This window comes from Miniopterus schreibersii, assembly GCF_964146895.1.
Source record: "Miniopterus schreibersii genome assembly, chromosome: 11".
Lineage (NCBI taxonomy): Eukaryota > Metazoa > Chordata > Mammalia > Chiroptera > Miniopteridae > Miniopterus > Miniopterus schreibersii.
Genome location: NC_138111.1, coordinates 970,667 through 992,496, shown reverse-complemented (window position 1 = coordinate 992,496; position 21,830 = coordinate 970,667). Strand labels below are relative to the sequence as shown.

The following is a 21,830-nucleotide window of genomic DNA, read 5'->3' as shown; positions in this document are numbered from 1 at the left end:
GGTCACCTTGAATGGGTCTCTTGCTCTGACTCTGAGAGGCCTGGGGCCCAGGGAGAGGCTCAGAGCCCTGGCTGGCCTTGCAGGGCTCTGGCCATGCTCAGTTCTCCGAGGATATGCTAGACTCTGAGGCGAGCATCAGTCTTTAATGATGCCACACTGCACATTGACAAGTCAGAGGCTTTGTTCCTGTGTTGGCTATGACAACTAACAATGAGTCTAAAGGGTCGGAGTACCAGACTGGCCTGCAGAAAACAGACACTCATTCCAGCCCCCCCCCCCATTCCCCTGCCCCCATTCCTTCTGAGTTCCTTCCTGGGCCTGCACAGACCAGCAGCTGCTGTGGCCTGGCCTCATTTGAGTGGACCCCAGCTTACATGGAATTATAGGTGTTCCATAGTGCTCGTGTGATCAGGAATGGCTAAAGAATGGCTAACGAGTCTGGAGAGGGTTGTCTAGTGCAGCAGACCTCGCCAAAGCTCTCCCACCGCTGTGCAAAGATGATAAAGGGAACTCAAGACCCTAGATCAGAGGTCGGCCAGTGTGTTCTGTTACAGCCAGAGAGTAAATGGCTCCCGGTCTCTGCGGAAACTCCAGGCCTCTCCCCACCGTCTAACAGTCACAGGCCCTATGGAAGCAAACAGGTGCGGCAGGATCCTAATAAAACTTTATTTGTGGGCGCTAAAGAGTGAATTTCACGTAACTGCCGCGTATTAGGCTCCCCCCTTGCCAGTGGGTCTGCCCCTCCCGGCCCCAGCTCCTCCCGGGCTTCGGCGGGAGGAAAACTGCCGCAGGCCCAGGGTTCGTTCATCAGGCAGAACCCCTGCCCCGGCCCCTAATTGGTCCTTTCTCATGCAAATGAGGACCCCCAAGCCTCGTTTTGATTGGTTCGAAAGGCACCGTCCTGATTGGTCAGGATAAAGCCGCTCTGGTTGATAGAGCTTTAATTGGGTGGGGAAGGCCCCAGTCCTATTGGTTGAAATAGGTGCAGAAGTTCCTTTTGGGGGCTGCTGGGGTGGCGGGGTTTCTCCGTGGGGCGCAGTGTGCGGGGCCCCGCGCCGAAGCGGCTGAGCTCCGGGTGAAAGTGGAGCGCAGGGAGCCCGCAGAAGCCCTTCGTAGGCGGCTTCCTCCTCGGGGTTCATGTGTTAAGTCACTAAGCCGCCTTCGCCCAGCCCCGAATTGGGGGTTCCCGTGGGTGCTGACTTGGGGCCACTGGTTCACACTTGGCACAGGCGGTCCCGCATCCCGCCAGGGACGCCCACGCGCCTCCCCAGCCTTGCGGGAGGGAGCCGGTGCCCGCGTCCCACCGGGAAGCTCGCGTGGGCGGGGGGCCGGCGTCCTCGCGGGTTGGGAGCCAGCGCGCTGGGGTCCTGCCGGAAGCTGGCTTCAGCCGGAAGCGGGGGTCCAGCCGGAAGCGGGGTCCCGCCGGAAGCGAGGGTCCTTCCGGAAGCGGGGTCCCGCCGGAAGCGGGGCCTCCCGCAGGGCCGCGGGGCTTCGCGGGGCTTTACGGTAATTCCCGCGGGCGCGCCTCGCGGAGCGTGGGGCCCTGCGGGTCGGGAGCGCCGCGCGTGGCGGGGGAGCGCACGGCCGCCCCGCAGCGGCCGAGACCCTCGCTGGGGCCTGCGGTTCGAGGCGGCGAGAGGGCGCCGCTGGACGCGCAGGCTGAGGACGGCCCGCGGGGGCCGCGGGACCCCAGCCGCGCGGCGTGTCCCTCAGCGGCCAGCCCTGCCCGGGGCGGCAGGGGGCGCTCCTGCAAAGCGCCACCCTGCGGCCTCTCTCCCCACCGACCCCAGGTGTCCGGGAACGGCCTGAGCCGTGCGCCCGCCTCCCTCCGGGGCAGAGCCCGCACCTTGTCCCCGCCCCCGGCCCCGTCCCCGCCGAGCCCCGAGGAGACCGCGCCCCGCGGACTTCCTGGGCCTTTCGCAACGGCGGCTTCTCCTTCCCGAGCCCTCGGGGGCGCAGACATGAAGCCGGTGCTCGTGGTCCACGGGGGCGCCGGCGGCCTGGTCTCGGCGGAGCGCAGGGGCCCGGTGCGCCGGGGCGTGTCCCGCGCGGCAGCCGCGGGGTACCTGGTCCTGGCGCGGGGCGGGAGCGCGGTGGACGCCGTGGAAGCCGCGGTGGCCGCCCTGGAGGACGACCCCGAGTTCAACGCAGGTACTGGCGCTGCGGGTCACCGGGTCGGCGTCTCCGGAGCGACCGGGCCGCCCTAAGGTGCCGGGTCTAACGGGCCTTGGGGTGGAAGTCGGTTCGCCTGACAGATTCAGGCTTCCCTTACGGCCTGTGGACCTAGCTGCTTTAAGAGCTTTTTTATTGTTATTTTAAAGTTATTATTAATATCTTACTGACTTTTAGAGAGAGAGACATCTGTGATGAGTCACTGATCCACTGTCTGCCGCAGGCCCCCTGCTGGGGATCGAGCCCGCAACCCGGGCCTGTGCCCTGACCTCTTGGTTCCTAGGTCCATGCTCAGCCACTGAGCCACACCTACCGGGCTGCTTTAATAATTTTTAAACCTTTCCACGTCCCTCCCTCCCCCCCTTTAACCTGCTTCCTAGAATTCACATCCCAAGAGGCTTTTTATTACATCTTTTTGTGGGAGGCTGGGGGTAGGCGACATACAGCAAACTGTGTCCATTTTAAGTTTTAACAAATGTATATTACACCCATGTAACCACCCCACAATCAGGATTGAAAACATTCCCATCACCCCTAAAAGGTGCTTCCTGTTGCTTCGCAGCTATTCTCCCCCTATAATCCCCAGCCCCAGGCACCCACCTATCTGCTTCTGTCATTATAGATTCATTTTCATTCCCTGGAATTTCATGTAAATGCAGTGATGTAGAATGTATTCTGTGTTTGCCTTCTTTCACTCAGTCGATTAGAGTGGTAATAATCATAACTACCATGAGTGCCAACTATGTACCAAACAGTGAGTGGTCTAAGAAACTTGCACGATGAACTCGCTTAATCTGCACTGTAGTCTTAGGTGTAATTATTATGCCCCTTTCTCAGATGAGAAAACTAAGGGACAGAAAGGTTAAGTAACTTGCTGGAAGACACTCATTTCCTCTTTATTTTAAAATGGAAAACCTAAGATCTAGGGATTAAAATATTTCTTGGAATTATGCAACCCACCCAACATTTGTTAGGGAAAAGAGTATCAGGAAATCTTTGTTGTTGTTGTCAATCCTCACCATTGATTTTTAGAGAGTGGAAGGGAGGAGGGGTAGAGAGAGAGAAACATCAGCGTGTCTGGATTGGTTGCCTCCCACACATGCCCCATCCTGGGCTGGGGCTCGAACCCAAAATCCAGGCATGTGCCCTTGACTGGGAATCAAACCCGAGACACTTCAGAGCGCAGGTCGACACTCTAACCACTGAGCAACGCCCATTTATAAATTCTTAATTCTTGCTTTCACCTTTTGGGTCTAGGTTGTGGATCAGTCTTGAATGTAAACGGCGAGGTTGAAATGGATGCCAGTATCATGAATGGGAAGGACCTGTCCTCAGGAGCCGTGTCTGCCGTCCGCTGTATCGCAAACCCCATTAAGCTGGCGAGGCTCGTCATGGAGAAGGTGTGTGTGGCCAAAGCATCCTTTCCCTAAGGCTCTGTCACTGCGGTCCTTTAGTGACTACACGGGGCCTAACTACAGGGACATACTTGAGATCACTCTCCTAAAATTATGTACAAGAACGGAAGTAAGGTTTCGTTTCTCCAGTGAGCCAGGGTTCTGACCCTGTGGCCGATGTAATTTGACTAGTAGTCACTTGACCAGTGGTTACTCTGTTCTCATGTTATTGTCCTATTCAGCCTTCTCTCAACCTGTAGAACATAACACACAAAACCAAACAGACCAGCTGTTTAATAGCATATGTCAAATAAAGTGGATTAAGTTCTCTAAATTTAAGATCATACATGGTCCTGGCTGGGTGGCTCGGTTGGTTGGAGCATCATACCTTGTACCAAAAGGTTGCGGGTTCTATCCCTGGTCCGGGCGTGTATGGGCGGCAACTGATCGTTTCTCTCTCTCTCTTTCTTCTCTTTCTAAAATCAATAAACGTATCCTCAGGTGGGGATTAAAAGGAAAAAAAGGTCGTATGTAAGTCACATTCCTAGTAAATATACCGTCGTTTTATTGTTGTTGTTTTTTTAAATAGAAAAGAGCCAGGCTCTTTTCAACATTCAGAAAAGTAAGCACTGAAGTTTGCATTTTTTTAATATGTTTTTATTGATTTCAGAGAGAGGAAGGGAGAGGGGGAGAGAAACATCAATTAGCTGCCTCCTACACGCCCCCTACTGGGGATTGAGCTGAAACCTGCGCATGTGCCCTGACTGGGAATTGAACTGGTGACCTCCTGGTTCATGTGTCGACGCTCAACCAACTGAGCCACAGCGACTGGGCAAATATTTCAACTTTTTCAAAAACTAACCATGTTTCCATTTCTTTCCGGTCCAGACACCTCACTGCTTCCTCACTGACCGAGGCGCTGCAGAATTTGCAGCCACCATGGGGGTCCCAGCAGTTCCTGGGGAGCAGCTGGTAACAGAGAGAAGCAGGAAAAGCCTGGAGAAAGAGAAGCAGAAGAAAGATGCTCAGAAAGCAGACCAAGAAAAGTAAGTGTATCTGTGGCTCACGCTTGGGGGGTCGTTCAAGTGGGAGAGTCGGACAAATGTTTGATAATTTACATTTCTTAACTAAGTCAGCCCTGCCTGTTTGGCTCAGTGGTTAGAGCATCACCCCGCAGACTGAAGGGTCCCAGGTTCAATTCCGGCCAAGGGCATGTACCTTGGTTGCAGGCTCGATCCCTGGACCCAGTTGCGGTGCTGTTTCTGAGTCCGGAATGTTGGAGTCAACATGTGTCCCATTTGCAGTTTGCACACAATGTAGAAATTTGCAGGTATTGAGCTACATTGTTACTCGTCTTCATTTTGTCACTTTTTTCCTGTTTACTTTTTGTAGAAACTTGGGAACCGTGGGTGCTGTGGCCTTGGACTCCAAAGGAGATGTGGCCTATGCCACTTCAACGGGGGGCATTGTGAATAAAATGGCCGGCCGAGTTGGGGACACGCCCTGTATAGGTAGTGCTGACAGATGGCTCCTGCCCCCTCTCTCCTCCCCTGTCGCCGAGTTCACGTTCTCTGTTCTTACTGCTCCCCTCTCTCCGTTACCAAATTTCTGGGAGGGACATCAGGTTGGTGGGGTTAACTGCGGGCTGCTTTCTGTCTAGCGGGCACTTTTCCCTCGAGGGCATGATTGCTGGGGTGACTTGAGGAGGGAGCTGGAGATTAGGATGCTGAGGTTGCCCCCAAGCTACCCGTGGTGCCTCTTCTCTCAAGTTCCAGTTTCAGGATCCTAGTCCCAAAGGGTTAACTACACAAAGCCTCTTTCCAGGCATGGGTGAAAATGAATGAGCTTAGAGAGCTGAGAATTTAAGTTTGCAGGTACTAGATTTGAGTGGCATGAAAGCGACAGACACCCTGCTACTACAGGAATGTTATAAATTAAAATGCTCTTTGCATTGGGTTTCAACAGACTCATCTCATTCCCAGGGTGGGTGAGTGGTGGGGTGTGAGGTTGGGCATGGTCCGGCCAGTGCAGATGGGGCTGATTTGGGGCAAAGGAGGAGCTATCTTGGTGTGGCTGCTCTAGGAAAGGCCAGGCCTCCCCCTACCCCCTTACCCCCACCCAGGTGCCCTTCATCCTGACTCCAGGGTGATCACATGTATAACTAGTCCACTTTTGCACCCCAAGGTCATGGCTGCTCCTCTGGCCTTTGTCTGCACTTTGGGATTTAACACTTACGTGGCACTAGACCCGTAATACGTTTGGACTTCCTCACTTTGCTCAGCTAGAACCATCTTTTTCACTGAGCAGGATCCGGAGGCTATGCTGACAATGACATTGGAGCTGTTTCGACAACGGGGCACGGGGAGAGCATCCTGAAGGTGAACCTGGCCAGACTCGCTCTCTTCCATGTGGAGCAGGGTACGTGGGACAAGGTCACACTGTCTGGAGTTGAGCCAAACAGAAGCTGTTTGTAAATAGGTGGAGAGGATCTCAAGCCTCTCTCCTGTGCGCCTGTTGCTCTCAGGTTAACACCATGTCCACTCTTCCCTCTTGTCTGCATTGGACTCAATACTGTCTGTCACCTGTAGGGGGCAGCAGAGAGACTCTGAGCCTGGGTGGAGAGACCGGTTCACCCCCCTGGGGGTGCCAGGGCACGGTCTGAGGGCAAGGAGGTCTGTACAGGGACGGTCCTTCTTGGAGGCACTCAAATAGAAATTGTTTATCAGGAATCTGCTAGCTTCGGTTTTTCATACTGCAAATGATTTTTCTATCGGATTCCTTTGAAAATAGCATGTTGTTTCTCAACCTTTCCTTGTTTTCAGGAAAGACATTGGAAGAGGCTGCTACCATGTCGCTGGGTTACATGAAGTCAAAGCTCAATGGCCTGGGTGGTATCATCTTGGTCAACAGAGCAGGAGACTGGGCAGTCAAGTGGACCTCGGAGTCAATGGCCTGGGCGGCCGCAAAGGATGGCAAGCTACACGTTGGCATCGATCTTGATGAAACCAGCATCACTGACCTGCCCTAGGCCCCCGAAGATGGTATTCCAGGTGCTGGCCTGCAGGTAAAGTGCCATCTCCTTGTGTGAAGACTTAGCCAGTTAGAGACAGAAATGGAAACACTGCAGTCTGCTCCTGGCTCTGTCACCTTGGTCAGTGAGTATCCGAATGTTTGGTGAGGGGTGGAGTCCAGAGCGATGAGAGAAGTGTCCACAGTAAGGTCAAAATAAGACAAGCAAAGATGACAGACGCCTGAGCCCATCTCTGGAGCAGTCCCTTGGTCTTAGGTTAGAAAGAAGAAATGATGAGATCTTAACCCAACAGAAACTGCCTGAGTGCAGGGAGTGCCTTTGGAATTGGGAGACCCGCCCCCACAGAGGCAGAGCTGCCTCCCCACCCCCCAGGGCTGTCTTGGTTGCATTTTTTTGAGGGGAAAAGTGGGAAACAGAGTCCATGGAGGTATCTGGAAGCATAGCAGGAGCAACAGAGCTAATGAGAGAAGTCCAGTTAAGCTGCAAAATGTCACAACGCCCACTGGACTCAGAAGAACATTGGGTAGAAGACACTGAAAGGATAAACTGATTTTTCTAAGAAAATTCAGATCTTCGCTGACTTACTAATATAGATGTTTCCAGATACTTTAAAAGGACTCTCTGGTAACCTATAGCTCCTTAATCTGGGGATGAAGGGTGATTATGGAGACTGTGGCTGGAGCTCCTTCAAGTCAGAGTTTTCTTGGGCTCACACATGAGCCTGCTCGCCCAGTGTCTCTCCCACATAGCCAGCACAGCAGCTCAGAGCCAGCCTCTGCTGCCGCAGACCCTCCGGGTCCTCACAGCGGCCTCTGTCTCCCCTAGGACAGGGAGGGCCGATCGATGTAGAGATGACACTGTGGCTGTGCCGTAGTGTGTTCTCATACTGTCCATGCTTTGGGACCTCACCCTACCCCCCACTGAACTGGGTGTGACTACAGTGTGGTCGTCATGGTGAAGAAAGTAATTTCTGTGGTGGAGAGTCTTCCTGTTAACCTCTTGTCACACTGGAGTGGTGTAAGCTGTGACTTACCTGCTCAGTCTTGTAGTCTGCAGGACTTACCTTCTCTCTGGAAAGAAACTGCTTAACTTGAAATTCCGTGTGCCACTAATAAAACATATTTTGAAAGAATAATAGTGTGGTTTGGAGTCACTGTTGATAGAGACCAGAGCATGCAGGAGCTCCCTGGTCTGTCAGTGCAGACAGGTGTGCCAGTTATAGGCCTATAAGGTGAGGGTGTTGTATGGGTGTGACAGTCCGCCTGCTCATGGAGCACATGTGAGAGCTTTTCAGAAGGATTGAGCTTTTATGGAGTGGGATCAGGAAGGAACCAAACTAGCACTTGCAGGTGTCAGTGGGGTTATGGATCATTCTGCCATCACTCACTCTGGGCAGGCACACGGTTTTAGCTTCTTCCCCTTGATTCTCTCTACTCCCACATCAGCCGCTCAGAACTAAAGGGAAAGATATGGCAGATGGAGCCAGAACGGTTCAGCCTAGCCTCAGTGCCTAGCATGTGACAGTTATATGAAACTCACATTCCAGTATCCAAAATGAAGTTTTGTTCTAATGCAGACACACCTCTATGCTTACATATTGCCTATGACTGCTGTCAAACTATGAGGAGAGACTTGGAGTTTCAACAGAGACCACGGGCCACTTACTCTCTGGCTGTTACAGAAGCAGCTTGCTGGCCTCTGATCTTGGGTCTCTTAATTCCCTTTATAATCTTTGCACAGCTGTTTAAGAACTTTGGAGAGAGGTCTGTTTCACTAAAGACAGCCTTTTCCATGCTAATTAGCCATTCATTAGAAAGATGGGGGAAGCCAGGAGAGTGGGCCGCAGAGACTGCATAGGAGCCCCGGACTTAGAAACAGTAACTTAGGCAACCAGATTCCCATTGGAAAGTGAGAGTCAGAGGATGGCCGGTGGGTGGGGAGGAGAGGTCTTCTTTCTATCTTCTCTATTTCTGACCTGGCAGAGAAAAGTGCTCCTCCTTCTGACCCGCACTAGGTGTTATTCCCAACAAGCACACTAGATGGCAGCAGAGAAGGGCTTTTCCCTCATGACCTCCGCTCAGGTGTTATTCCCAAAGTGTGCACCGGATGAAACCAGAAAGTACCCTTTCCTGGAGACCTGCACTCAGGTGTTATTCCCAAGGTGCGCACAAGATGGCAGCAGAGGGGCTTTTTTTTGGATGACCCCCCACATAGGTGTACTTCCCAATTTGAACACTAGGTGGCATCAGGTAAGTGAGTTTCCTGGAGACCTGCACTCAGGTGTTATTCCCAAGGTGCGCACAAGATGGCAGCAGAGGGGCTTTTTTTTGGATGACCCCCCACATAGGTGTACTTCCCAATTTGAACACTAGGTGGCATCAGGTAAGTGAGTTTCCTGGAGACCTGCACTCAGGTGTTATTCCCAAGGTGCGCACAAGATGGCAGCAGAGGGGCTTTTTTTTGAATGACCCCCCACATAGGTGTACTTCCCAATTTGAACACTAGGTGGCATCAGGTAAGTGAGTTTCCTGGAGACCTGCACTCAGGTGTTATTCCCAAGGTGCGCACAAGATGGCAGCAGAGGGGCTTTCTTTGGGTGACCCCCCACAGAGGTGTCCTTCCCAACGTGAACACTAGGTGGCATCAGATGAGTGAGTTTTCTCATGACCGACCCTCTGTTGTCATTCACTAGCTGCGCGCTAGGTGGCAGCAGAGAAGTGCGTTCCCTGGCGACCCGCACCCTGGTGTTACTCCCAAGACGCTCACTAGGTGGCAGCAGAGAACACCTTTTCGGGCGCCCTCCCCGCCCGCGTTCTTTGCAACCTGCGCGTTTATTTCCAGTGCGAGCTCTTTCCCCGGACATTCTCTCCCGGCTGCAGCGTCTTCTCATTCTCTTAACCCTTTCAGAGCGAAGGCGTTTTCAATTTTAAGCAATTTCAGTTTAGCTATTTTTTTTTCATGGATTGTGTTTTTGGTGTTTATGTAAAAAAAAAAATCGTGTTTAAAACCTTGAGTCTCAACTTTAACAAGTTTGGGGGAAGATACGAAAAACCTCAAGCCCATGGTGGGGACCAAAAATTCTCCCAGCCGGTGAGAAGAGGCCGGAAGGTGAGTGATTCAGGGCTGCCCCTGTCCCGAACACTTGCATTTTGAGAAGTGACCCCAGCCCGTGTCCTGTGGGCTGTGAGCCCCACAGGGACAGGGGCTGCGACTTTATCTCTGTGTCCCCAGCGTCTGACACAGGACTTATCTTAAAAGGTGTCCAAACAAGCACATACAACATTTTTCAATCAGGAAAGTAATGCGCGCTCATTGTTAACACGCAGAACGGAGCTGTTTGAGGTCGGGAGACCGGGAGCCCTCGCCGCCGCCCACTGTGATTCCTTCCTGTTCTTCCCGTTTGTTTGTTTCGGTCCATCTTTCACGTGGAGACAATTTCCTCAAATGTTAGATAATCATGGCTTTTCTTCCACGTGCAACGATGAGTCATCCGAGGCTGATTGGAAGCCATGGGGGCCCGAGTGGCCTCTTCTCTGAGGGCCCCAACTTGGGGACACGGGAGCGTTGCTGTTCTGTTGGGGTCCCCAGGTGTCATTAGGGGATCAGCAACATTTCTCTTGAGCTGGTCAGTTTTCTCTTGGAGGAAATTTCTGAAGCCCCGTGTGAGGCTCCAGGGGAAGGAAGTGCCGGCGAGTCTGAGCACCCCCTCCTCGGCCTCAGTCTCCAGTCTGGCCCCCCCAGGCCCCCCCAACTCCACTCTCTGCGGGGTAAGGCGTTCCCAGTCCACAGCCACTCTGGTCCATCCCTGCATTTCCTGGGGATGAAGAAGAGGACCTGGGGGGTCTAGCAGTTCACCCGCACCTACCGTTGTCAGGTTCACCCCACTCTCAACTGTCCACTCACTGCGGCGTGTCTCCAGCTGCCTTGCCTTGGACCCCTGGCTTCCCGTGGGTTCCCCACCTGCCGCCTGCGGCCCCAGGTTTTCCAGATCTGCCCTCGCGTGCCCTGGTTTGCCCTTCACTTTGACCCCCTTCCGTGCTGCCCTGGCTGACGCGCCCCAGCCCTCTGGCTGCTGCTTCGGGGTGGCAGGAGGGGGTGCAGGTAAGTGCCTGTGCGCGGCCTGCCCTGCGCGGCCGCCCTCGCCTCCTTCCTTCAGCTGTGCGTCCAGGACACATTTAGTGCTTTTTAAGGAGGGAGGGAACTCCAGCTCCCAGAGGCAACACGCACGCCTGTCTTTGGTTTGTGTTATAATTTTAAATACTGCCGTGAACGCAGTGAACATCACTGTACATCGATAACTCTGTGTGTAAGTGAAGGGGGAAGAAGAGAGGGCAGGGGCTGCCCGGCCCTCCCTTCTCAGCTCTGGTCCCCAGGGTGCCAACTCCCGCAGCCCGCGACATGGTCCACCTGGATCAGGAAGTAAGCTGACATTTGGGCAGGCAAAGCTACAGCCTGCAGGGCTCGAGAGGACTCAATGTGCCCTTTGTCCCCAGAGGGTACTGGAGGTTCCCGGATGTGGGTTTTAGCGCCACCGAAGGCCACGTCAGCCGGCAGCCACCTCTCCCGCCTGCCTGGGACTCGGCCCCTTCTGAAGGCGCCCAGATTCCAGACATTTTACTGTTAAATTTGTTCCTGAGTATCTTCCCGCTTTTGATGTTTATTTGCCCTGTTTCTGTTTTGCGCTGTTCTCGCCAATATAGAGAAGAGCTAATGATTTTTGTGTTTGCACCTTCAATCCAGCCACCTTACCGAACTGTTGTTATTTGTGATTTATTTTTCCAGAATCTGTAGGTTTTCTAGATATACAAACATATCTACGACTCTTGGCTAGTGAATCGCTCCTATATATTTTGCTCTTAATGTAACAGCCAAAATTTTATAACAATGCAGAGCAACAGTGGTGAGAGGCTCCAACCTTGTCTTATGCCTCATTTTAATGGAAATCCCATAAGCACGTCCAGGTCGGTGACCCCGAGCCGGTGCGTCTGGACTGGGACTCCCAGTGATGGGGACAGGAGTGACCAACGTAGAGGCTGTGACGGCTGCAGGGAAGGTGAGGACATGCCTGTCGCCCTCTAAGGGACCTCACAAAGGTTACCACGCCCTGACCCCTGACAGCCCCAGAGATGGGGCAGGAGAGCCGGGGCCGGGCGGGAATGGGAACGACAGCAGCCAACTCGAATCCGCGCAGCAGCCCCCGGGGGGTCCTTTCTACAGACGAAGAAATGAGCTCAGAGGAGCCAGGAACTTGCTCGAGGCCACACAGGCAGGAAATCCAGAGCTGGGCCCGAACCCAGGCAGCCTGACTCTGGAACCCGCTGCCAGGGAACCTCCGTGCTCAGTTGTCCAGGCCGTTGGCGGTCAGGCCGAGAACCAGGGGTCCGATCCCCTGGAAACTGCAGCGTTTGCCTGGGACCCTGGAGTCCACGCACCGTCCGCACGCAGAGTGAGCAGCGTGAACCCAGTGACGCCCAGTGGGTGGGATGGTGGCCGCTCCACAAAAAGGTCTCTCCGCCCAGAACCTCAGGATGGGGCCTGTTTGGAATAAGGGTCTTCGCAGGTGTAATTAAGGTAAGAATTTTAAAAGTAAAGTTATCCCAAATCAGGGCAAATGGATGCGGGTCGGGAGTGATGTTGCCACAAGCCCAGGACACCGGGAGCTTCAGCAGCTGAGGAGGGGAGGGGACCCCCCGAGCCCTGGGGAAGGGTGGCCCTGCGGTACCCTGACGTCCGACTCCTGGCCTTCGGGGCCGGGAGAGAAAAAGTTCCGTTGTCTCGAGCCTCCAGTTGGTGATAATTGTCACAGCGGCCCCAGGACACTAGCACCGGTCCCTGCAATTCTTCATAAGAAACGCGGGCATTTACATCTACCTTATAACGCGAAGCTCGCAGTTGCTATTTATCACCCCGTGTTTTTGTCCATCGACGGAGACATTACTCTCCCGCGCGTAGTAATGAAAACATCACTGTCACGAGTTGTGCGTGACATTTGCAAACCTGCCGTCCTGCAGAGAAGGCAGCTGAGGCCCAGCGAGGGTCGTGGAGACTTGCGCAGGCGGGTCCGGCACCAGCTGCCCCGACTCTGAGTCACTTCTCCCAAGTCCCATGACATCTGGGGCCACGCGTGGTCCCCCCCGGCCCACGCAGAGGCCGTCGTGGCCGCGCTCGTCCGGCGGCAGGTTTGGAAACACTTCCTGCTTCCCTGGCGCTGGCCCCCCCTTGGCAACGCCGAGCGCCCGGCTTGCGCCCGGCTTGCACCCTGCCCTTGTTCCAGGCGCTAAGAATTGCTCAAGGCTGCTGTCACTTTGCACAATTCCGTCCCTGCCCCCCGTGCCCAGCCCCGTGACTCCCCCGCCCCTTCCTTTTCAGGGGCAGCGGATAAAAGGAGGGCCCGGCCGGCAAAGCCGGTCACCGGCTGCCATCTGTCCCCCAGCCAACGCCATGGCGTGGCCCGTGGCCTGGACAGGTGAGTGGGCGCCGTGGGAGCTGGAGGAGCGGAGAGTTGGGCGTAACCTGCGAGTGAGACTCGTGTCTCCCGACGCCTCCTGCGTGCAGGCGCCTGATTCCGGGTCCTGTGGGCCCCCTGGGCTCTCTCAGCCCAAGACTGTTCGTGAGGAGGAAACAGGCTTTACCTGAGGTGGCCGCTGCCCAGGGTTCTAGCAGGAGGGCACCCCGGGGCCATGCCCCCGAGTGTCCTTGCAGGTTTTCATGAACGTTTTATTAGGTTGAGAGGGGACCCGGGGACACTGGAGAGGCGACACCTTCTCTAAAGGGTCCTGCCCGGCACCAGGTCTCCTAGGACTGGATCCCTCGCCGCCCAGGGGCTGGCGCACGCAGGCCTCCCCCGGGGACGCAGTCTTCGTCCGCCCTCCCCAAATGGCCTTTCCCAGCCCCAGGTCTTCTTGTTCCCAAAGAAGCAACGTCTCTGAATGTCTGGTTTTCCTAGAATATCCCTAACCCCCTGCCCTGCGCTGTGCTCTGGAGGGCAGCTTGGCTCAGGAAAACTGCCCTCAGAGCGGGACTGGCGGGGCCCCCGCGTCGGGCCTGGGTGGGAGCGTGGACACAGGGCCTCTCGGGTTCCCCTGTCCTGAGCCCCCTGCCCCCACCTCCTGGGCCTCCCAGACCCCTGGGGCCGGGAAGGTGGGCACCAGCCTTAAGCTCTGCCTCTCTGCTGCCCCAGGTCTGATGGCTCTGCTGATGATCCCAGGCGGTAAGTGCCCCCCATCTGGAGGCCCTGCCCTCCCTGGGCCCCTCCCTGGGGTCTGCTCTGCCCCCCCCCCCCATGCCACACACACCACGAGCTCTCACCAGTTTGCAGCAGGGATTCTACCAAAGCTCAGTCCCCCACAAGTGCCCTGGCTGCTGAAGGCCCCGCTGTCCCTTCCTCCGGAAGGTCGTGCCCCCGGGCCCCGCACAGGAGCCCCTGCGTGTCTGTGTCCCTGGGACCAGCTCGACGCCGGCCCCCAGCCCCCCCGCGGTCCGAGCTCCGGCCGTGCGTGTCCGGGACTGTCCCGTGCCCAGCGACTGGCTTCACCGCGTTTGCAGCTCTGCCTCCCTGCCTGCCGGACGCTGCCAGACTGCCCCGGGCGGGCGGGGATGCCCATCCCCAGCCAGCCCTCTGACCGGCCTCTGCTCTTGGCCCCCACGTGCCAGGCTCTGCCGAGATGCTGGTCTGTTACTTCACCAACTGGGCCCAGTACAGGCAGGGGGCCGCCCGCTTCCTGCCCGGGGACGTGGACCCCGCCCTGTGCACCCACCTCGTCTACGCCTTCGCGGGCATGACGGGGCATCAGCTCAGCCCCCTCGAGTGGAATGACGAGAAAATCTACGGGGAGTTCACGGGCCTGAAGCAGAGGTGAGCTGCTGGGGGCGTGGAGAAGGGGGGCGTGGGGTGGAGAAGGGGGGCCCTCCTTGCCGAGCCCAGACCTCCCCCAGCTCTGCAGCCTGGCCACGCACCTGCTGTGTGGCTTTGGACCACTCGCTCTGCCTCTCTGGGCCTCCCCAGGCTTACGTGGCAGAGGCGGGTAGGCAGGCACCCCAGGGCCCTCCCGTTCGGTCCGGGGGGATCCGGACTGAGACACGGGTTCCTTCTGCTGGGAACGAACGAATGTCCTTCCCCCTAAAATCTCTCCATCGGCAGCTCAGGAGTCTCACCACCTTGGCCGAGCCCCTCCGGGGGCCTGTCCGATGCCCTCGCTTCCTGAGCTGTGTGTGTCCCTCAGGCGGCTGGCAGGTCCCCGGGCGGGCGCGTCTCCTCTGTCCCAGCCTAGAGCTTCCCTGGCAGGGGCCCTGTGCACAGGGCCTCACCCTCCCGCCCCGCTGCCAGGGCGCCCACCAGCCCAGCCTTCCCAGCCTGGGAGGGGAGCCCTGGAGCCCTGGGTCAGCCCTGCTCCCCCCACCCCGGTTCTCTCCAGGAACCCCAAGCTGAAGACGCTGCTGGCTGTCGGGGGCTGGAACTTCGGCACCCAGAAGTGAGTTGGCTGCGAGCACCATGTATGGGGACCCAGCTCTCTGGGGTGTGGCCAGGGCAGGGGGTGCAGACTGACCTTCCCTCTGGGCCGCTGGGGCCCTATAAGGTGGGCACGGCGGTCAGCTTGGCTCCAAGCTGTCGTACATCCAGTCTTGCCAGCAACACAGAGATCGGACCTTTCAGGCCTCAGTATCTCCCTCAGTGAAATGGGCGGCTCCTGTTTGTGAGCCCGGGGCTGGGTGACTCGGCTCCAGAGTCGACGCGCCCCCGGCAATGTCCATGTTCAGGGGCAGGACCCAGGGCTAGGTTGTCCCCTCTTGGCCAGGCCTGTAACTCATGGGCAAACGTCCCAGTGGCCTCGGCAGCTGTCCCCCGCCCCCCAGCACCCTCCCGGCCGAGGCAGATCCCCAACAATACTCCCAGCGGTTCCCTGCTGGTCGCCGCGGAGCGAGTGGCCCACGCTGCCCACACTCCCCACAGGTTCACAGACATGGTGGCCACGGCCCAGACCCGCCAGACCTTCATCAGCTCGGCCATCGCGTATCTGCGCAAATACGGCTTCGACGGCCTGGACCTTGACTGGGAGTACCCGGGGAGCCGGGGGAGCCCCCCCTCAGACAAGCAGCGCTTCACCGCCCTGGTGCAGGTCTGGCCGGGTGCTGCTCTGCCCCCGGGGCGGCTGCCGCCTGCATTTGCTCAGCCTGTGGGCAGCTTTCAGGCTCCCGAGGGGGAACCTTGCTCGGGGCTCCCCGGCCAGCCAGGCCCTTGCCTCGCGCTCACCCTGCACTGCCCCTGCAGGAGCTGGCCGAGGCCTTCCAGCAGGAAGCCCGGGCCTCGGGGAGGGCGCGCCTGCTCCTGAGTGCGGCCGTCCCTGCCGGGCGACAGTCCGTGGACGCAGGGTACGAGGTGGACAAAATCGCCCGGTGAGTCTCGGGCGGGTGGCGTGGTCCCCGTGGTCTCGGGCACGTGGCGTGGTCCCCGTGGTCTCGGGAGGGTGGCGTGGGCCCCGTGGTCTCGGGCGTGTGGCGTGGTCCCCGTGGTCTCGGGCGTGTGGCGTGGTCCCCGTGGTCTCGGGAGGGTGGCGTGGGCCCTGTCATCTCGGGTGGGTGGCGTGGGCCCTGTGGTCTCGGGCGGGTGGGGTCAAGGGCAGGCTGAGCTCGGGCACATCCAGGGAGCATTGCTCATGGCGCCTGCTACCCACCCTCCAGAATCCCGCTTTTGCTCTCTGCCTTGTGAAATACTGGGGGGCGCGGGGGTGACGCCCCTCCCATCCCTAAAGGACTTGGTCCTGAGGGTGCACAGAGGGCCGGGAGGGAGGGGGGTTGTTAAAGCCGTGAGCAGCCAACCTCGCTGTTTGAGAAGAGCCTCAGGGCAGGCGCGGGCACACAGGGCCTCATCCCGGGGGCCCCTCCGGGTGCCACAGCGAGTGGGGAGAGGGAGGAGGGGCCCCGCCCGCTCGCGGGCCTCTCACCCTTTTCCACGCCTCTGCCTCCTGCAGGAGCCTGGATTTCATCAGCCTCATGGCCTATGACCTGCACGGCTCCTGGGAGGGGACCACGGGGCACAATAGCCCCCTGTACCCGCGGCAGGGGGAGAGCGGGGCAGCCGCCGAGCTCAACGTGGTGAGTGGCCGGAGCGAGGCAGGGCCGGCTCGCCCAGCAGGACGCGGGGTGCCTGTGTGTTGGGTCAGTTTCCTGGGGTGCCCGCCGCGGCTCAGGGGGGGCCTGACTCCTGTGCAGCATCCCGGCTGGTATGAGACGCAGCAAACCCGTGTGCGGGCTCAGACGGCCGGCGACGAGTGGGGAGGGTCCTGAGCTCGAGATTCCAGAATGGCTCCCGCTTCCTTCACGCACATGCACGCTCACGCTGACACAGGCACACTGGGCTGGGAGGCAGGGGCTGGGCCCCCGGATCCGCGCGGTGAGGGAGGGTCCCCCCCCACGAGAGCCCTTCCGCGCTCCATCCTGTGCTCCTGGGGCTGCGTCTGGCCGGAGAGGTGACTTTTCCAACTGTGCACAGAAGTGACATAGAACTTAACAGGGGCCCTGAGCCAGGCCCTCAGAAAGCGCCAGTCTGATGAAAGATGAACCGTGAGGAGCAAAAGGAAAGAAACATGAGCCAACGAGCAGGAGCTGCCTTGGCCCCGGCCCCCGCCTCGCGCTGCCTTAGGGCCCCACTGCTCTGCGTCCTCGGACTCTCACGGTGCCCTTGGAGGTTCGGGTGGTGTTTCCATTTCACAGACAGGAAGCCTGAGGCTGGCGGGGTTAGCAGGTTGCTGGGCGAGGTCTCGGGCCGCGTTGCACCTGGGACAGCGCCCGGCACACGCCCGTCAGTGATTATTCGCTCAGCGAGTCCAGGCCCCCGGCGGAGCCGCGTCTCCGGACGGGCAGGGTCAGAGGGCAGAGGGCCGAGCACGGCCACGGAGCCGCTGCAGAGCCCCGGCCTCGGCTGACAACGCGCCCTGCCGCCCCTCGCCCCTGCAGGACCACGCGGTGCAGCTGTGGCTGCAGAAGGGGACCCCCGCCAGCAAGCTGATCCTTGGCATGCCCGCCTATGGACGGTCCTTCACCCTGGCCTCCACGTCTGACACCGGGGTGGGCGCCCCAGCCTCGGGGCCGGGATCCCCTGGCCCCTACACCAAAGAGGCGGGGCTGCTGGCTTACTACGAGGTGGGACACCCACGTTCCGAGCCCTGAGCTGTTCTGGCCGGTGCACCCATCCCACGGGGGCCGTCGCTGGTGTATCCCCAAGTCCGGCTGCCTGGTGGGCCCCAGGGTTCAGGGTCACTCGATCTGGGACGTCCCAGGCTCTCCAGGCTCCTCGGACAGGAACTTTCCTATCTCCAGTCTGTCCTTGGCAGGAAGGTGCTGTCCCCCATGGTGCCCCCCCCGGTGCCCCCCCTTTGTTACCCCCATGCCCCCCATCTGCCCTCTGTCCCCACAGGTCTGCGGCTGGAAGGGGGCTGCCGAGCACAGAATCCAGGACCAGAAGGTGCCCTACGCCTCCCAGGGCACCCAGTGGGTGGGCTTCGACGACGTGGAGAGCTTCAGAACCAAGGTGAGGCCCGGCCCCGCGGGAGGGGCGCCCTGGGGGGGGCGGGGGCTCGGGAACACAGGACGACAGCGCCCGGAGCCCCTCCCAGGAGGAGTCTTTCAAAAGTGTCCCCGCACCTCACCGATCGGGGCAGATGCTTGTACCTTTACCTCCTGTTGACTAAGAGACAGAAAACTCGCCCCACACTGAGCAGCAGCCCAGACAGAGCCGGTGTTGATTAAATACAAGCAGAGTCCACACCGCAGGGGGTGACGCCTGCAGGACGCGGGCCTCTCGCTCCGCCCCCGGGGCAGAGTGTTGGGCACGTGCTCAGGGGTCAGGCCTTTGATCTCCTCACACCCCCCGCTGCTGCTCAGCAGTGGCGGCTGAACTCACGCCTGTCCCCCCCTGCATGTCCCCCATCTGTCCCCCTGCATGTCCCCCATCTGTCCCCCTGCATGTCCCCCATCTGTCCCCCTGCACGTCCCCCTCCGTTACCACGCAGCAGACGTGGCAGGTCCTTGCGGAGGAGCCGATGGAGCGCTCTGGGGACTGAGGAAGGAGCGTGATCCCAGCCGGGGGGTCCTGGTGGAAGGTGCCTGAGAGTCTAAGAGCAGGGGAGCTGGGTGCTCTGGGGAGAGCCCCGCAGGAGCCACGAGGTGGCAGAGAGGAGGGAGATGGCGCCCGCAGAGCTGAGCCCTGGGGGCAGCCGGCGTGGGGGGAGGCAGCTGCAGAGGGAGACTGGGGCCAGCACGGGCCGGCCCGGCCCACCCTCCACCGCCAGCCTGACTCCAGCGGGGGCCCTGGCGCCCTGGCCGGGCTGGGAGACAGGGAGAAGCCCACCCGAGGCAGCACCAGCCAGGCCGTGAGGAAGGCCGTGGGGACAGAGACCTGGAGGCTGGTGGGGACAGAGACCTGGAGGCTGGTGGGGACAGAGACCTGGAGGCCGGTGGGGACAGAGACCTGGAGACCGGGGGCCGGCTCAGAGCTGTGGGGGAGCCTAGTGATTCCCGTGGTCACTCCGCTCAAGGCCAGCAGGCAGCGGTGCCCGGGACACGGCCCCGCAGCACAGCACAGGCCCGGATGCCAGCTCCCAGCCTAAGGAGGCCCCTCGGCATCCGCTCCTCACCTGACCCCAGACCGTGCCTGGGTCGGGGCAGGGACGCTCCAGGGTGACTCACGCCGGACCTGACGGGGATCGGGGATCGGGGATCGGGGATCGGGGATCGGGGATCGGGACTCAGCTCCTAGGCCCCCAGCCCAGGTCTGCGTCCGGAGCCTCCACTACGCATGGCCTGGGGGCGCTGGACACAAAAAGAGCCCCGGGCAGGGTAGGGAGCTGGGCCCTGGAGCTGCCTGGCCGGGCCTCCCGGGCTCCTCCACCCCGTCCGCTCCTCGCAGGTCAGCTACCTGAAGCAGAAGGGACTGGGCGGTGCCATGGTCTGGGCGCTGGACATGGACGACTTCACGGGCTCCTTCTGTGGCCAGGGCCGGTACCCCCTCATCAAGACCCTGCAGGTGGAGCTGGGTGAGCCTGGGAACGGGGGGGGGGGGGGGTCAGAGTTCAGGGACAGGGTGTGAGCCGCCTCCCTGAACGGCAGGTCCCGGCTCCTCCGGAGGAAATGGCTTCACCCCAAAGCTATGATTTCCCAAATCTCATGCCCCCACCAGGGCCGAGGACATTGTTGAAATGATTTTCCTCTCGCTCCTCTTCCTCTTTCCGACTGTGGCAATGCCCCCCGGCGTTGGTAACCGGGCTTCCCGCCGGCCCCGGGCCTGGGAGGGGCAGCCTGCTGTGTCTACGCCCCTCCTGCCGCGTGGGGCCCCGCGGGCCCTCGGCCGGGTACGGCTGGGCTTGCAGGTGGTAGACGGCCACGGATGCCCGTCACAGCCACAGCTCCGGTGGCCTCCGTTGAGCTGCGGCCCCCGCGTGGCTGTCGTCCGGCCGTCTCTGCTTGCCGGGTGTGGGCGTGGGGCTGCAGCCTGCCTACGGTTGCTGACCGTGTGCGTGGTCTGTGGGCTTGGGGTCTCGGGGGAGCCTTAGCTGAATGTTGACTGTTTTCCCAGGTCTTCCAAACAGGCCTCTAGAACCCTCCCAGCCTGAGGTCATCATACCAGAGACGCCCTCTAAGCCCGAGCGTGACCCCAGCCCCGGACAGGACACCTTCTGCCAGGGCAAAGCCGACGGACTCTACGCCCACCCTGGGGACCGGTCCAGCTTCTACAGCTGTGCAGGGGGCCGGCTGTTCCAGCAGAGCTGCCCCCAGGGCCTGGTGTTCAGCCCCGCCTGCAAGTGCTGCACCTGGAGCTGAGTCCCCAGGGTCCTCTGGCCCCAGCCCCGGGGCCAGAGCCTGGGGTCCCTTCGCAGCCCCCCTCCCCAGCTCTCCCGGGGTGACGTCTGGCTCCTCCAGCCTCTGTCTGATCTTTCTCTGATCTTCCCATAGCCAGTCTTTCTGCTCTCAGCCCTCGGTTCCTTTGTCTCCGCTCCTCTCCAGCTGCCTCTTTTACATGCAGAATAAATCTTCGGTTTGCACCCCACTGGGTCTGGATGCTGTGACTCACAGAGGCTCTCTAAGCCCGCTGTCCGTTCAAAACGTGCCCTGGGAAGGGTAGGGGGCCAACCAAGGGGTGGGGGTTGCATAGGACGTGCGTAGGTAAGAGTTGGGCAAGGAGGTGGTTGATTCAGGGTGTGCCAAGCCTGTGCCAGGGAGCCTGGCAGGCCTCCGCATTCCAGCGAGCTGCTTCCAGGGCAGATGACCACGGATCTGGGGCACGGCCCTGGGTCCAGCCCCCTGCTCCCCGGCTGGAGCTTTCCCTGACCCCCCTCAGGCGCTATCCCCAAGATGCACAGAAGGGGCAGCAGAGAGGAGCCTTTTGGGGTAACCCACTGAAGTTGTTATTCCCCAAAATGCCCAGGAGGGGGCAGTACAGGAGCGTCCGCCGCCCTGAGGACTCGCCCCCTCGGCATTATAATGGGAATCCAGGCCCGGCCGTGGGCTCACTTTGAAATAATTGCTGCTGCCCAGCCAGGGTGGCTCAGCAGCTGAGCATCGACCTAGGATCCAGGCGATCAGGGTTCGATTCCTGGTCAGGGCACATGCCCAGGTTGTGGGCTCGATCAATGACTCTCATCGTTGATGTTTCTGTCTCTCTCGCTCCCTCTCCTTTCCGCTCTTTGAAACAAATAAAGATATATTTTAAAAAAAGAAAAAAAAGAAGTAATTGCTGCTTTGAGCCCCACCATCCCTCTGCGAGCTGCCGGGGAGAGCAGATCGGGGGGCCGTGTCCTTCAAAAGGGCCTTTGCTGGCTCAGAGGCCTTTTCTGATCAGGCGCACCACCCTGAAAAGGCGCATTACTGAACTAGACCCTCGCCATAACCGAACTTCAGCCCAATTCCACCATCTCGACGTCATGGGTGGGCGTGTGGCCAGTCATGTCTCTAATTCCCCGGGACCGGGGGCGGTTTGGTTCGTCCGCTGATAGGTGGTAGCATTTTCTAATTTGTGCAAAGTCACAGCTGGCTGTGGGTCATCATAAAAGAAGTCCTCGGCCTAGAAGGGCAGAGGTTCCCCAAACAGAGCGAGACTGAGGGGATCGCCTGAGAAACACGGGGAGGGGCCCGGGAAGGAAACACATCAGCACTTTCATCTCCCCCGGCCCCGGCCCGCAGGTCACAGCTCCGTCACCCGTGAAAGATGACGCCCTTTCCTTGGGTCTGTGTGCTCCGGG

At 59.3% G+C, this 21,830-nt stretch overlaps 2 protein-coding genes across 2 annotated transcripts; both read left to right on the top strand.

Annotated features, from left to right (window-relative positions):
* The first annotated feature begins 1,461 nt into the window (after positions 1–1,461).
* On the top strand, positions 1,462–7,723 carry LOC308563984 (isoaspartyl peptidase/L-asparaginase-like). The gene is made up of 6 exons (XM_081151685.1): positions 1,462–2,151; positions 3,430–3,572; positions 4,455–4,612; positions 4,959–5,077; positions 5,874–5,984; positions 6,389–7,723. Exons 1-6 carry the CDS (start codon positions 1,962–1,964, stop codon positions 6,592–6,594), a joined length of 927 nt encoding a protein of 308 aa, XP_081007811.1. The 5' UTR covers positions 1,462–1,961; the 3' UTR covers positions 6,595–7,723.
* Positions 7,724–12,979: 5,256 nt separating this feature from the next.
* CHIT1 (chitinase 1) lies at positions 12,980–21,299 on the top strand. The gene is made up of 11 exons (XM_081152005.1): positions 12,980–13,063; positions 13,778–13,807; positions 14,251–14,452; positions 15,012–15,068; positions 15,548–15,713; positions 15,866–15,990; positions 16,566–16,689; positions 17,551–17,736; positions 18,011–18,124; positions 19,502–19,628; positions 20,168–21,299. The coding sequence occupies exons 1-11, from the start codon at positions 13,039–13,041 to the stop codon at positions 20,410–20,412; spliced, it is 1,401 nt and encodes a 466-aa protein (XP_081008131.1). The 5' UTR covers positions 12,980–13,038; the 3' UTR covers positions 20,413–21,299.
* The last annotated feature ends 531 nt before the right edge of the window (positions 21,300–21,830 follow it).